At 45.6% G+C, this 14,558-nt stretch overlaps 1 protein-coding gene across 1 annotated transcript in view; it reads right to left on the bottom strand.

The window, feature by feature from the left end:
- The window catches only part of VPS53 (VPS53 subunit of GARP complex), a 125,313-nt gene that overhangs the window by 86,665 nt on the left and 24,090 nt on the right, over window positions 1–14,558 (bottom strand). The window contains exons 5-7 of the mRNA XM_061389534.1: window positions 10,232–10,318; window positions 7,265–7,380; window positions 5,518–5,637 (exon numbers count right to left, since the gene is read on the bottom strand). Coding sequence (XP_061245518.1) covers window positions 5,518–5,637; window positions 7,265–7,380; window positions 10,232–10,318 — 323 coding nt within the window. The remainder of the gene's footprint in view (window positions 1–5,517; window positions 5,638–7,264; window positions 7,381–10,231; window positions 10,319–14,558) is intronic.

Below are 14,558 nucleotides of genomic sequence, written 5' to 3'. Positions count from 1 at the left end.
ATCTATTAGATAAACTAAGAGAAGAATAAGTGAATGGGAAAAGAGATCAACTCTGGATTATCAGGGGGGTGAGAGGCGGTGATGCTGTCTCCCTCCCCTGACCCCCAACCCCTACCACCCAACAGAGTAACTCTGCCTTCCCCATCTGAGCTTCCATCTTTCCTGCAGCTCATAAGGTCCCGTTTGTCTGCTCTCTTGGCTGCTTCGCATCCCCAGGTTGACAGGGCAATCAGCCAGTTCTGAGTGTGATGGGATTAGGAAGGAGGAAAGGAAGGGTGGTGATTTCCCGAGTATTTTGCGAAGCTCTGTTCTGACACTTCTTACCAGTTCCTTGGCATTTCCATTCTAAGATGGCACCCTGAGCATGAGGTATAACCCCTCCCCTTCCTGCCCCAGATCATCTGAAATAATGGAAAGAGTTTAATAAGAATCCAGAATTGGGCAGGAAAAGGAGAGGTAGACTAGAAACTCTGGTAGGACAGGACTGAAGAAGGAAACCTCTGCCAAAATGGCTTCTCAAAGATGAAGGACATGGGCTTCCCTGGTGGTCCAGTGGTTAAGCATCAGCCCTGCAATGCAGGGGACACCGGTTCGACCCTCGGTCCAAGAAGATCCCACATGCCCAGGGGCAACTAAGCCCGTGGCTCGCTGAAGCCCGGGAGCTGCAACTACTGAGCCCAAATGCCTAGAGCCTACACTCCGCAACAACGAGAAACCCACACACTACAACCAGAGTCCCCCTACTCGTCACAACTAGAGAAAGCCCATGAGCAGCAATGAAGACCCAGCACAGTCAAATAAATTTTTAACAAGATGAAGGACATGAGGGGAGTGGATACCAGGAGCAGGAGGGGGCTCCTGGCACCCACCAGGGGGATGTTGGGCTCCTGCAAGAGAAACAGCTAAGCCAGTGCCAGGTCTCACCCCGTCCTTGAGCGATCAGGTCAGGAGTGGCTGTGGGTCTGAGAAATCCAGCAGAGTCCACAGGGCTGACAACACACAGGCAGATCAGAAACTCATGGGCCCAGGAGATCAGCCACCAGCACAGCCTCCCTGATGGCTCCCCCAGCTCCAGCCCCACCTCACCTGAGAAGCACTGTCTGTAGCACATGTAGCCAGGTGGCATATCCCGCCTACTCCCTCATGAGCAGGGGGCAGTAAGATAGCATCTCTGATCAGGCTGACAGAGAATCTCACAGCCAAAAATGAGTGTTCCGCTAGACATCACCAAACATGCAAACACCAAGAAAGTCATTATAAACAAACTGAAGACCTTAGAGCACAGAGAAACAGAGCAGGCAACTCAGAACTTTAGAACCTGTATAATTTATGTTCCCTGAGAGGTTTAAGATGATACTATGCCTATGAAAAAAGAATTAACTGGATACCCTGAAGATAAAGTTGGATTGTTGCAATAAAAGCTCAACAGCTAGGCCAAATAACAGAATGGGCACCATTGAAGAACAAATTTAAAAAGGAAAGTTGAGTTGAGGAATTCAGCTTAACAGGACAAAAAGATTTAAAGCATTAAAAAAATAATAATAAAGGAGGGCCTGGTTTGAATCCCTAGTCGGGAAACTAGATCGTACGTGCTGCATCTCAGAGCTCACATGCCACAGCTAAAGACCCCACATGTCCCAATGAAAAGATCCTCATGCCACAACTAAGACCTGGAACGGCCAAATAAATTAATAAAACTATTTTTTAAAGTTAAGGAACACAGTAGCAGATCCAGAAGTTCCAATACTCATGTACAAGGGATTCCACAAAGAGAAAACATAGAGCACAAAGAGAAATAAAAGAGAACACTGTCTCAGAATTTAAGGAACTCATGAGTCTTCAGATTAACCACACCATTAAGTACTAAGCAACATGAATGAAACGAGATCTATGTCCTAGTAAAATTCCTAATTCTCCCACCGCCAAATCTCAAATGCTTCCAGAAGAAAATAAAAATGAAACAAAAATAGATTATCTTATAAAGGAGTAAGAATGAGATGGGCTTCAGGTTTTTTCCAGGCAACAATGAATGCCAGATGATAGACTGCCTTTGTCTATCCTACAACAGCCATGAGGTGGAAGCAACTCAGCCATCCAACAACAGAGGAACGGACAAACAAAATGCAGTCTCTACGTACAATGAAGTACTCAGCCTTAGAAAGGAACAAAATTCTGATAAATTATACAACACAGATGAATCTGAAAACATGCTAACTGAAATAAGCTGGACACAAATAGTTTGAGTCCACCTACAGTACCCTGAAGGGACAAATTCACAGACAGAAAATTGACCAGAGGTAACCAGAAGTGGGGAAGAAGAGGTAATGAGTGCTATTATTTAATGCACACAGAGCTTCTATCTGGGGTAATCGCAAACTTTAAGGAATGGCTGTGTGATAATGTGAATGTGTGCTTGCATGCTCAATCGCTTCAGTCATGTCCAACTCTGTGACCCTGTGGACTGTAGCCCACCAAGCTCCTCTGTCCATGGGATTCTCCAAGCAAGAATGCTGGATGTGTTGCCATGCCCTCCTCCAGGGAATCTTCCCAACTCAAGGATCAAACACGCGTCTCCTGTGTTGCAGATGGATTCTTTACCACTGAGCCACTGGGGAAGCCTGAATGTATACTTAACGCTACGAAATTGTACAGAGAAAAATAATTAAAATGGTAAATTTTAACGCAATGTATATTTCAATACAGTTTTTAAAGAGATAAGAAGTAGGTACCTTGAATAGACCAATTACTATTGAAGAGACTGAAAGGACAAGGATCTGGATTGAAAACAGGTGACACACCTAGATGGTTTCTGCAGGCAAGACCTGGGACTTCCCTCATGGTCCAGTGGTTAAGAATCTGCCTTGCAATGCAGGAGATGCAGGTTCGATACCTGGTTGGAGAACTAAGATCTCACATGCCGAGGGGCAACTTACTGAAGCCCGAGCACTGCAAGAAAAGATCCTATGACGCAACTAAGACCAGATGCAGCCAAATAAAATAAATAAATATTTATAAAATAAATATATAAATAATATATTATATATAATAAAATAAAATAAATATATTTTTTTAAAAATCTGCCAGATCTGACAAAGGATTAGTATCCAGAACACACAGAGAATTCCTACAGATTAATAAGTAAGGGATAAGGTGGCTTAGACAGTAAAGAATCCGCCTGCAATGTGGGAGACCTGGGTTGGATCCCTGGGCTGGGAAGATCCCCTGAAGGAGGGCATGGCAACCCATTTCAGTATTCTTGCCTGGAGAACCCCATGGACAGAGGAGCCTGGCAGGCAAAAGTCCATGGGGTCACAAAGAGTCAGACACGACTGAGCGACTAAGCACAGCACACAAGTAACTCAACAGACAAACAACAGACAAACAGGCAAAGGATACATACTGGCATCTCACAGAGGTGAGAGAAAATGAAAAGAAAACTCATCTCACTAGTTGCCACAGAAATGAAAATGAAAGGAATTAGGTACCATTTTTTATCCATCAGATAAATGAAAAGGAAAATTAACCAAATCAAGTGTTGTTGAAGATATGGAGAAATGGGTACTCACATACTGTTCAGATGGTCCTATAAATAAATTAAGCCACTTTGGAGGGCAAAGGAACAGCAGTTATTAAAATTCTAAATGCATGTGACCCAGAATTTATTGTAGAAAAATTGCAGATGTGTAAGAAGGAGTGTATTTTTCAAATCAGAAACAAACAGTCTAGTGATATGAAAATGGTTAAATAATCTGTGGTATGTTATACTACAGAACTCTATGCATCAATTAAAGAGAATGAGTTAGGTTTGTATACACTGATGTGGTAAAACCCTAAAATACACTCTTAAGTTAAAAACAAAAAGAAAGTTTCAGAATGAAGCATATGGTATGAGATCATTTATTTAAAAAAAAAAAAACAAAGTAAAATAAACCCACAATCTAAAACTAAAGATTTATTTAAATGCACAGAAAAAAAATCTACAGGATGAGAATTAAACTGATAATAGTAACTATCACTATGGGTAGCAGTGGGACATCAGGTATCGCTAAAGAGGACTTAAGTTTCATCTGTATATTGACTTGTTTTTTTAAATAAAGAAAATGAACATGTGTATTACTTATATAATTAAAAATAAAGACACTTAGAAAAAAAAGAGGCCTGTACCCATTAGGTCTTATCAGAAGGCAGAGTTGAAAAGGATGGTTCCTGCTGAGTACAGGCCTCTTTGTTTCTTCTTTGTAGCAAAAAAAGGCTTGCTGCTGCTGCTGCTAAGTCGCTTCAGTCGTGTCCAACTCTGTGCGACCCCATAGACGGCAGCCCACCAGGCTCCCCCGTCCCTGGGATTCTCCAGGCAAGAATACTGGAGTGGGTTGCCATTTCCTTCTCCAATGCATGAAAGTGAAAAGTGAAAGTGAAGTCGCTCAGTCGTGTCCGACTCTTAGCGACCCCATGGACTACAGCCCACCAGGCTCCTCCATCCATGGGATTTTCCAGGCAAGAGTACTGGAGTGGGGTGCCATTGCCTTCTCTGAAAAAAAGGCTTAGGATCCATCAATTGTGACTGTCTTGGTCTTAGTATCTTTCCTGTGCTACATTTAAAAGACAAGGCATTAAATTCCCCACTCTCTCTCTTTTAAGCATCTGCCTTTCTTTCTATTGGCTCTAAATCTGGGGTTAAAACTCAACAGAATAGGAAGGAAAGAACAAATGTAAAGAGGTTAAGTCATCATTTTGTTACACCTGAAGTTCAAGGGCAGGCTGTATTTGCAAAGACTACCATAGCAGTCTCTCCTCCCACGAGCTCTGTATACCAGTGTGACTTTGACACTCCTCCCATTGGGGGTGGGGGCGGCCATGTTCCTTCCTCTTGAATTCTGAAGGCCAGGTGACCACAGAAGTGACGTTATGTGACTTCTAAGACCTGGTTCTTAGAGCATCTTGAGGGTACTCATTTCTGGGCCCCAGCACCACCTCACCTAGGGGAAGCCCAAGCGGCTGGGAGGACCACCCGGCTGAGGTCCCAGCCAACGGCAAGCACCAATCTGCCAGCCATGAGAGTAATTCAGTGGATCCTCCAGCCCCTCCTGAAGCCATCCTGGCTGATGCTGCATGGAGCAGAGATGAGCTGTCCCTGCTGCACCAGGCAAGATTGCATGAGCGAAATGACTGTTGTTGTCAGACACTGAGTCCTGGACTGTATTGATTTTTTACAAGGAAACAGACAATGAGAAGGGTTTCCCTAAAAAATGGAGCCCTGGGCAGCTGAGAGATGTCAGCAGCCACTCCCGTGAGACAGGCCAGCAACTACCTGATACAGGGAGCTTTAGATAGCATGGTTAGGAGCTGGTAGGGTGGACATAGAGGGAACATCTACATCAGAGAAAGGCAGGTCAGGTGACCTCTGAGCCTCCTCCCACAGTGAGATGCCACATTGAACTTCCTGAGCTGGGTGCTTAAGCACCTCCTAGCACCATCTTTTCTTAAAAGGGAAGATCATTTTCTCCAGTGAGATTTTACCTTTCAGAAAGCTGCCGGATCTGTGGAATGCCCATATATTTGTGGAAGTGCTCCAGAACATTCATTACGCCCTGAAGAAGATTAGCAACTTCTCCGTACTGCCTTCGCCTGGTCATGGCTCTGCAAGGAAACAGGAAGTTGAAGGTTCTAGAAAAACACTAAGGACACAAGATACAGATATGGACCAACCTAGTCTGGACTCTAAAGGAGACAGCAACTCAACTTATAATAATAAGCATTCCTGAGCACTGAATATATATAGTCCTATGCACTGGAGGAGGGAAAAAAAAAACAGCACCAAGTTCAAATCCATAAAGGGACATGAGTAAGTCAGGGAGAGTGACAAGGACATTTAAGTAGTACCAAGTAGGACGAATGTAGCTCTAGACAGAAGTCCAAGTAGTGTGCTCTGGAGGTACAAGACTGTGTGAGTGATGAAGTCTCACTGGGTTGAGAGAGGGGAATCTGAGAAGACTATGAATTTGGGATTTGGGTTGGGTATTACAGAATAGCTGGCTTTTGACAGAGAACAGGGGCAAGCATGTTATTACTTGACAGTTATGGCATTTGAGCAAACCAAACACATCTTCCCAGGATACAAAGAGCATTTATATGCACTTACACATTAACTCAAATCTGTAGATTTTAAGCCAAGATTAAGCAACTCTGTGAATGTTTAGGTATGTTTAGTTTCCCTACTGCTACGGTTGATGAAGCTTAAATAAAAGAATGCTGATAAAATCAACAGTTATAGCAAGGAAGGAACAAACTATCAGATCTAAAGTTTTCATTAGGGTTGGGTTTTTTAATTAAATGTATAATTTATGACTTCCCTTATGAAGCACTTAAACAGACTGGATCAAGTTCAAGCCAAGGAGCTAGTGGCTACTGCTGCCTGGTCTGCTGGTTTGGTGGAAAGCACGGAGCACTGGGAGAAAGGGATGAGGACACTGCTCTTCCAGTCACTAGCCAGGGATCGCTGGAGCCCATGCGACATCAGGGAGAGACCAGGAAGAGCCTGCACCCGACTCCCCCAGACTTTGGATACTGTGTCTATATTCCTAGGAAGGTGCTCTTTCTCTGCCCACCCGTGAGATTATGCTGAGGTTGGGGAATTCTTAGCCTGGGAGAGACCACAGGAGCAAACAGGAAGGTCAGAATCTTGCTGGTGAAGGAGGCCTTTTGGGGCTGCTTCCTTGTGGTCAGTAACCAGCTCCTCCTTTTAATATTACTACTCATGTTCTCATGTACCATGCCCTACAGATGCTTTACAAGCCACACGGGAAGCTTCCGTCTTTGAACAAGTAGGCTGAAAAACAGTAAAGTGGGCTGGATGATCAATCAAGGATCTGTTTTCATTAGGCACCTTCAATGCCAGTGACACTCAGCCCAAGACCAGTAGGAAAACTTGCCGAGGCAGAGGTTGAGGTATGTGACTACACAGCCCCACGCCTCCTGTCAACCTCCAAGGCAGAGCTCTATCGCACGGAAATGACCCGTGTTCTAGCACCATTCTCCACAAGCGTTCCAGGTCCCCTTTAGTCTCCTCCAAGCCTCAGCTGTTTGTTAGATGTTAAGCACCTGAGGGCACAAAACAAAAGTGGTGTCTCAACATCTGAGACTGATTTGTAGGAAGTGAGGCAGAGTGGGGAGATGCTCCCAGCTGAGAAGCAAAGAAACCTGCGATGCCGTTTCCTGCGAGTCATTCATTTCCTGTGGACCTGGGGCAGACTGCCTGCGTGCTTACTCGAGGGAATCCACGCCACCCGCCAGCATGTGCAGGTGGTTCAGCGTTGTGATCGAGGTGGTCAGGTGGCGTTTGGCGTGATCTAACTGCTTAATGTCGCGGGTGATTTCCTTCACCTAAATAGTGCAAAACCACAGGAGAAAAGGGAGGATGGTTAAGATGGATGTCAACCCGTCTGGAAGTGGCCTCACAAGAAAACAATGCAAACAAAGTAAGGACAAACACACCTCAAGTCAGCCCTTGGAGAAAACACAGGTGTTCTCCCAATGCAGACCCAAAATAATTTCCAATCAGCCCGTTTACATTTAATTTGGCATTTCTTCAGCAGACTTTACCCGGGGCTACAAAATCCTCAGTTGTAAGAATGAAACGAACTTTATTCTTCACCCCAAATGGTGTGCTCCTAATAGTAACTAAGTGTGGAGCACATGGGGTCCAGGAGCTGAGGACAGGGGATCTCCTCCTGAACAAGGTCAGGAACGTACACTGCCACAAGGACATTACCTTCTGGCAACGGGGTGACTAGGTTTGGTACAAAATGAATAGTGTGAGTCGGCTAATTCTATTGAGATGTTCTTTATTCATGGAACTAGGGTTCATTGTCCAGTCTCCACAAAGAAAAATTTCTTCTCAAATTTCAAGAAGGCTAAAATGTAACCCATGCAAAGTAAGCTTAACATAGTATCATAAGAGGAGAGTCTTCAGGCAGACAGAAGGCAATTGAGGGAGTAAAATTCCTACAGTGCTGATGGTGGTGGTGGTGTAGGGGTAATCCAAGAGAAAGAAGCATTGTAGCTGGGAATGTTAGTACTGGGTTGGCCAAAAAGTTTATTCACTTTTTCATAAGATTGTTTAGAAAAATCCAAATGAAATTTTTGGCCAACATAATGTATTTCAGTCACTAGAAAAGTACATTCTGTAGTGAGATGGGAACAATTCTCCAACTTTATTAACATCTAGGTGGACTTCTCCACTAAATCGTCTGAGTCCATGCTGACCAAGAAATTTTCTGAAGAGCAATTTGGTTTCCCAGGCTCTCTGACATCTGGAGCAAAGGCTAGCAGGCACAAACACTCTCCCATTAAAGACAGATCTCCCATTAAAAGTGAAAAAGCCCAGTGAGTTAAGATCATGTGACCTGAGTTTTTAGTTCGATCAACCTTGGTGAAGCTATAAAGTAAAGGTTCATGACCTGAATAGCTCAGTTCCACACTCACAATCCTGCAAGGCTGACTGGATCTTAGCAGGAAAAGGTCTCTTTCCAGGGACTTGCCCCATCAAGTCTTCTCTCTATATGACCCACAGGCTACCAAAATGTCTCTATTTCTATTGCGGGCCCTGGGGGGTAAAAAACCTATCATGTGTTTTCTAAGTAAGTAAGTTTGAGGGAAAAGAAGATCAAGAATAGATAGGATATAGGAGTGTGGCCCTATAATTGGATCACTCCCTTCCCACCAAAAAAAAAAAAAAAAAATCCCTGCCTCTCTTCCTGGGTTCCTTAGCTCTACTGCAAGTGTCAGGGGTCTTTAACTATGTTAAAAGTCAGCATCATCTGTGACGCTTCTCACCCCTGTGTCAGTAATCAGTCATTAAATCCTGAACATTCTTCCTTTGCCTCATCTCAAGAATCCGTCCCATTCCGCTCCTCCTCAGGTGCTCGTTGCTCCCAGTAGAGCAGGAGCCTAAGTGCTCAATGAATCCCCACAATCGCATGACGTATGCATGACTATCACCTCCACCTCACAGTGAGGAAACAGAGGTACCAAGAGGGTAAATACCAATAACTTGTTTGAGGCCCACAGGGAGTCAGGAGAGAGGATGGATCTGAAGGCAGGTGGTCTGATGTCAGAGGCTGTGCTGCTCACTGATGATATCAAACTGACCCCCCCATTACCACCACTGAAGCCAGGCCTGCCCTGCCCACGTTCCACATCCTGCCCAACCCTGCCGAATGGGCACTGACGAGAAGCGCAGGATCCTTGGGAATGTGACCTCAGGTCTGTTCCCAAGTGGATTATAATAAGACGTAGGGAGAGAAGTTTGCGAGGGTTTAGGAGTCTGTGTTGGAGAAGGCAATGGCAATCCACTCCAGTACTCTTGCCTGGAAAATCCCATGGACAGAGGAGCCTGGAAGGCTGCAGTCCATGGGGTTGCTAAGAGGCAGACACAACTGAGCAACTTCACTTTCACTTTTCACTTTCATGCACTGAGGAAGGAAATGGCAACCCATGCCAGTATTCTTGCCTGGAGAATCCCAGGGATGGGGGAGCCTGGTGGGCTGCCGTCTATGGGGTCGCACAGAGTCGGACATGACTAAAGTGACTTAGCAGCAGCAGCAGCAGGAATCTGCGTGACCAAAATGAGTAGGAGGGAGAAGATAACAGTAATAATGGCTTTCATTCATTAAGCAACTAACACAGCCCAGTACTATGCTCTGTGCTCCTCTGACAAATTCCTTTAGAGGTAGTTATTCTTCCTATTTAGAGTGGAAAAAACTGGTGGGCCCCTCGGTCGGCAGATGAACATATCCCTGGAGGGCACCACTGGTAGAGGGAGACCTTAAACCCCTCAGGCCGTCTCACCAGTGGGATGCAGCCCACCCCCCAGATCCAGGTCCAGTTTTCAAGTGGTATCACATGTTGTACATCTGAACTGAGAAATGGGTGATGCAAACAAATGTCAGAGAAATCCAAAATGACTAGGAAACTATTTTGGGGAAGGAGAAGAAAAGAACTTTCCCTACTGAAAGAGAGGGCTGCAGATGCCGGGCAGCAGAGAGGGTGAGTCACTACGTGTCTCGTGGCTCCTCCTGAATGGGTGTGGTGTGTCCTCCCGGGGCTGGAGTTGGAGACGTTGGGTGTGGTTGGTGGCAAGGGGGAAGAACAAGTCTATTAACCAGTACACGACTGGATGACAAGTCAACCTCCTCTGCTAGTACAAGAATGTCAGGAGGAAACCTCAACTCACCATTTGCTCTGATTTTTCTGCTTTGTCTTTGATATCTTTGATTTTTCCAAAAAGCTGCTGTATGGCTTTCTGGGCCTCTTCAAGTGCCTAGAATGAGAGGAATAAATGAAACACAAAGCAGCACTAGCCCCTACACTGTGATCAAGTGCAGCCTCAGAGGAAAACGCCTAAAGCTCTCTCGCTTCGTTGCACTTGTGTCGATGATTTCAGCTGAGATCTGGGCAGCAGAGACAAAGGAGTCCAGCATGTGGATACAGGCAGATATACATTCTGGAGAAGGCGATGGCACCCCACTCCAGTACTCTTGCCTGGAAAATCCTATGGACGGAGGAGCCTGGTGGGCTGCAGTCCATGGGGTCGCTGAGTCAGACACGACTGAGCGACTTCACTTTCACTTTTCACTTTCATGCATTGGAGAAGGAAATGGCAACCCACTCCAGTGTTCTTGCCTGGAGAATCCCAGGGACACCGGAGCCTGGTGGGCTGCCATCCATGGGGTCACAGAGTCGGACATGACTGAAGTGACTTAGCAGCAGCAGCAGCAGAACAACATTCAGGGTTCTTGCCAAGTTGAATCATAAAGTTTCAATTTAAAAACTAAACTATTTCCCTCCATCTCAGTGAACACTACACATACTGATGACAACAAATAAATAGGAATGCACATCTGCGTGTGTGCATGTGCACACATATGCGGTAACCTTCAAAAGCCTGCAGAGACACAGAGGTGGCTCTAAGTTGAGGGCAGGAGATGCTCCAGATTTTGGAAGTTCCAGAAGATGGAGCCTTCACACACACACACAAAAAATCACAGCTGTGCATGGGGACTCCAGAACTGTGGCCAACCTTAAAGACATTTTTAGGTACTCCACTTAAAAATCAAAGAACTTACAAAGGGACACAGAAAGCTAATGGTGAGCCAAATGTTTCCACTGAAATAAAACCCAACGAAGATGACACCCATGAAAAGCATTACAACCCACAGCTGTAATTGTGCGAGTCTGAGAAGGAACATCTGCGAAGTGGAGAAGGTGCTTAGTTGCACACTAGTAGAACACACATACCAGTGAGGGAGGCAGTGGCCTGAAGAACTCAAGCTTTATTTCATCAAACGCAGTTCATTTATTTTGGATTTAAGCGTGGCCTGTCTTAACGGGGCCTCCTGAGCCCTTTAAAATGTAATAAGTCTGTGTGTGGCCATCTGCGCCTGCACGGAACAAACAGCCAGCCTCCCAGAGAAGAACACCCTGACCGAGGAAAGAGGACAGCAAAGCTGTGGTGTAGGCAGAAGACAAAAGCCCTGACAGATTTGAACCTTCGCCTTCAGCAGAAGCCAGAGGTAGAGCTGCCTCTGGACTACAAACTAACACATTTTCCTTTCTGCTGAAAAACATCCTCAAAAAGCAAACTTAAGGTGGCTTCCTGGGCAGGTAATTCCTCCCTGGCTAGGAGGGACTCTGTCTCCCCATCCTTCCCTGGCTTCCAAGAGGCTGCTTGTTCCGATGCTGGGACTATTTCCTCCTTCTGGAATATCTCACCTAGTGTGGCTCAGCCCTGATAGAGGTCTCTTCTGACTTTCTTCCACCTCTGGGATCGGCAGGGGTTTCAGGCTGGGGACAAGGAATGCTGAACTGCCGCGTGAGACTGTGTCTCAACTTCCTTTGCCTGTTTGTTGCCAAGACTGAGGTGATGCTATTTGAATAAACAGCTGTTCATACCACCTCCCAGGGCAGGCAGAGTGTGCATCTGCTCTGCTGGATAGCTGAACTTGTATTTACCAAGGCTGGGGAGGCAAAGGAGCTTTTATACTGGTCATGTCTGCCGTCTGGACTAAGGTATTTCAATTATCAGATGGTTTGGTCTCAGAACAACAACTGGCATTGGTATCTGTAATTTGGGAAATGTTACCTGAAGAGGAGTAACCAGTCCAAATGGGTGATGGAATGGAACTGGGTCTCCCTGAGCAGCCCCTCAACCCCATTCCCTTCTGAAAGGACACCTCACTCAGCAACTGTGTCCTCTCTGCTTCCCACCATCCTGCCTTCCTCACTCCCAGATTCAGCACCCCGAAAACAGTTGTGGAGCAGTGACAGATCCCACCACGTTCCAGCCAGAAGGCAGGTGTCTGAGGCCTCCCTGTGCTGTCACATACCAGCTGGACAACGTCTCTGGGGATCGGTTTCCTCATCTGCAAAGTGGTGACAATGCAACCTACTTCCAGTGTTGTTGGGGGGATTCAATGACATAATAGGTGTAAAAAACTGCACAGATACTAACTAGGTCTATTTCCAGGGCTTATGACCAGCCTGGGCAAATGTATGTTTGCACCTACGGATAGATACATACATTCACACATACACACTATTCTTCCCTCTCACTCACCACCTCTAGGCCTGCCCATTGGTAAATACTTCCTATTCTCAGTCACGGCCCCAGTGAATCCATGCCCATCTACTGCACCTTGCCACCCCTCCTAGGAATTCTCTTCTTTATTTCTAATATTTACTTCCTCATAACCAGGATACCACCCCACTCCAGTACTCTTGCCTGGAAAATCTCATGGACGGAGGAGCCTGGTGGGCTGCAGCCCATGGGGTCGCTAAGAGTCGGACACGACTGAGCGACTTCCCTTTCACTTTTCACTTTCATGCATTGGAGAAGGAAATGGCAACCCACTCCAGTGTTCTTGCCTGGAGAATCCCAGGGACGGGGGAGCCTGGTGGGCTGCCGTCTATGGGGTCACACAGAGTCGGACACGACTGAAGTGACTTAGCAGCAGCAACCAGGATACAAGATTCTGCTGAGCACTGCTGACTACCATACTAACCAACATTAGAGTTCCTAAGATGATGACAAACCAAAATCAAGTTCTAACAAAATTAAAATGTGAAAAAGTAATAAATGATCTGTTTTTGTGCCAGTGCCATACTATTTTGATTGCTGTTGCTTTGTAGTATAGTCTGAAGTCACAGAGCCTGATTCCTTCAACTTCATCTTTCTTTCTCAAGATTGCTTTGGCTATTCGGGTCTTTTGTGTTTCCATATGAGAAAATTCATGTAAGATTAGGACAGAAGACTGCCACCAAAATGAACACCAGGGAAGTCACTGATGACCTTGACAGGAACGGTTTCAGCGGAGTCAAGGGAACAGGAGTGGACAGTGGTGTGACAAAGTGGAGGCGGTGTGTATGAGAGCAGGGACCAGCAAATGACACCTCAGGGCAAAATCTAGTCTGCCACACCTGTTTTTGTAAACAGTGTTGGCTTGGATCATTCTAATCCCTTTCATTTAGGTTTTACCTGTGGCTACTTGTACCACACAATAGCATGGATGGGTTTTTGTCAGAGACCAGATGATATATAAAATCTAAAACATTTACTACCTGGTCCTTAACAGAAAAAGCTTGCTGACTCCTGGTTTAACTATTTTTTTCATAAAGCTTTTGATATGAGAAGATAAGAAAGAAAACGAGAAGAGGAGAAATTGATAGGGAAGTAGATGGGAGAGTGGGTAACGGGACAATCACAGAAGAGAAGGACCGTCTGAGTATAATTACCAATAGCTCCTTCTCACTATCCAAAATGACTCTGGTAACAAAGCATCACCTCAACTAAGGGCTTCTCTGGTGTTCAGATGGTAAAGAATCTTCCTGCAATGGAGGAGATCTGGGTTCGATCCCTGGGTTGGGAAAATCCCCTGGAGAAGAGAATAGCTACCCACTCCAGTATTCTTGCCTGGAGAATCCCATGGATAGATAGGCCTGGCAGGCTATAGTCCATGGGGTTGCAAAGAGCTGGACACAACTGAACAAATAACTTTCACTGCTTTCACCTCTACTACAGCATCTAACCAAAGCTGGAGCATAGTTAGAACTTGACAAATATTTGCCAACAGGCTTCCCTGGTGGCTCAGACGGTAAAGTATCTGCCCACAATGTGGGAGACCCGGGTTTGATCCCTGGGTTGGGAAGATCCCCTGGAGAAGGAAATGGCAATCCAGTACTATTGCCTGGAAAATCCCATGGACAGAGGAGCCTGGTAGGCTACAGTCCATGGGGTCACAAAGAGTTGGACACGACTGAGCGACTTCACTATAAATCCCGTGGGGTACTTCTCAGAAGAGCAGCAGTGCTGAGTTACTGCTCTGGATGAGCACAGCCCTCCCTAACTCCAGGCACCACTGTAAGCAATGGTTCAAAACCACAGCATCCCACTTTCTGTAACTGTTATCTATTTGGCTAATGTAAAGTCTAAGGCCCCCAATGCTGCCAGAAGTGAGTAAATTCTCAACCTACTGGACCTTCTAAAAAAAATGTTTGGCCATTGT

The sequence above is a fragment of the Bos javanicus genome, chromosome 19, assembly GCF_032452875.1.
Source record: "Bos javanicus breed banteng chromosome 19, ARS-OSU_banteng_1.0, whole genome shotgun sequence".
Taxonomy (NCBI): domain Eukaryota; kingdom Metazoa; phylum Chordata; class Mammalia; order Artiodactyla; family Bovidae; genus Bos; species Bos javanicus.
Note: the sequence above shows the minus strand (reverse complement) of the source record. Positions and strands in the feature narration are given on the sequence as shown.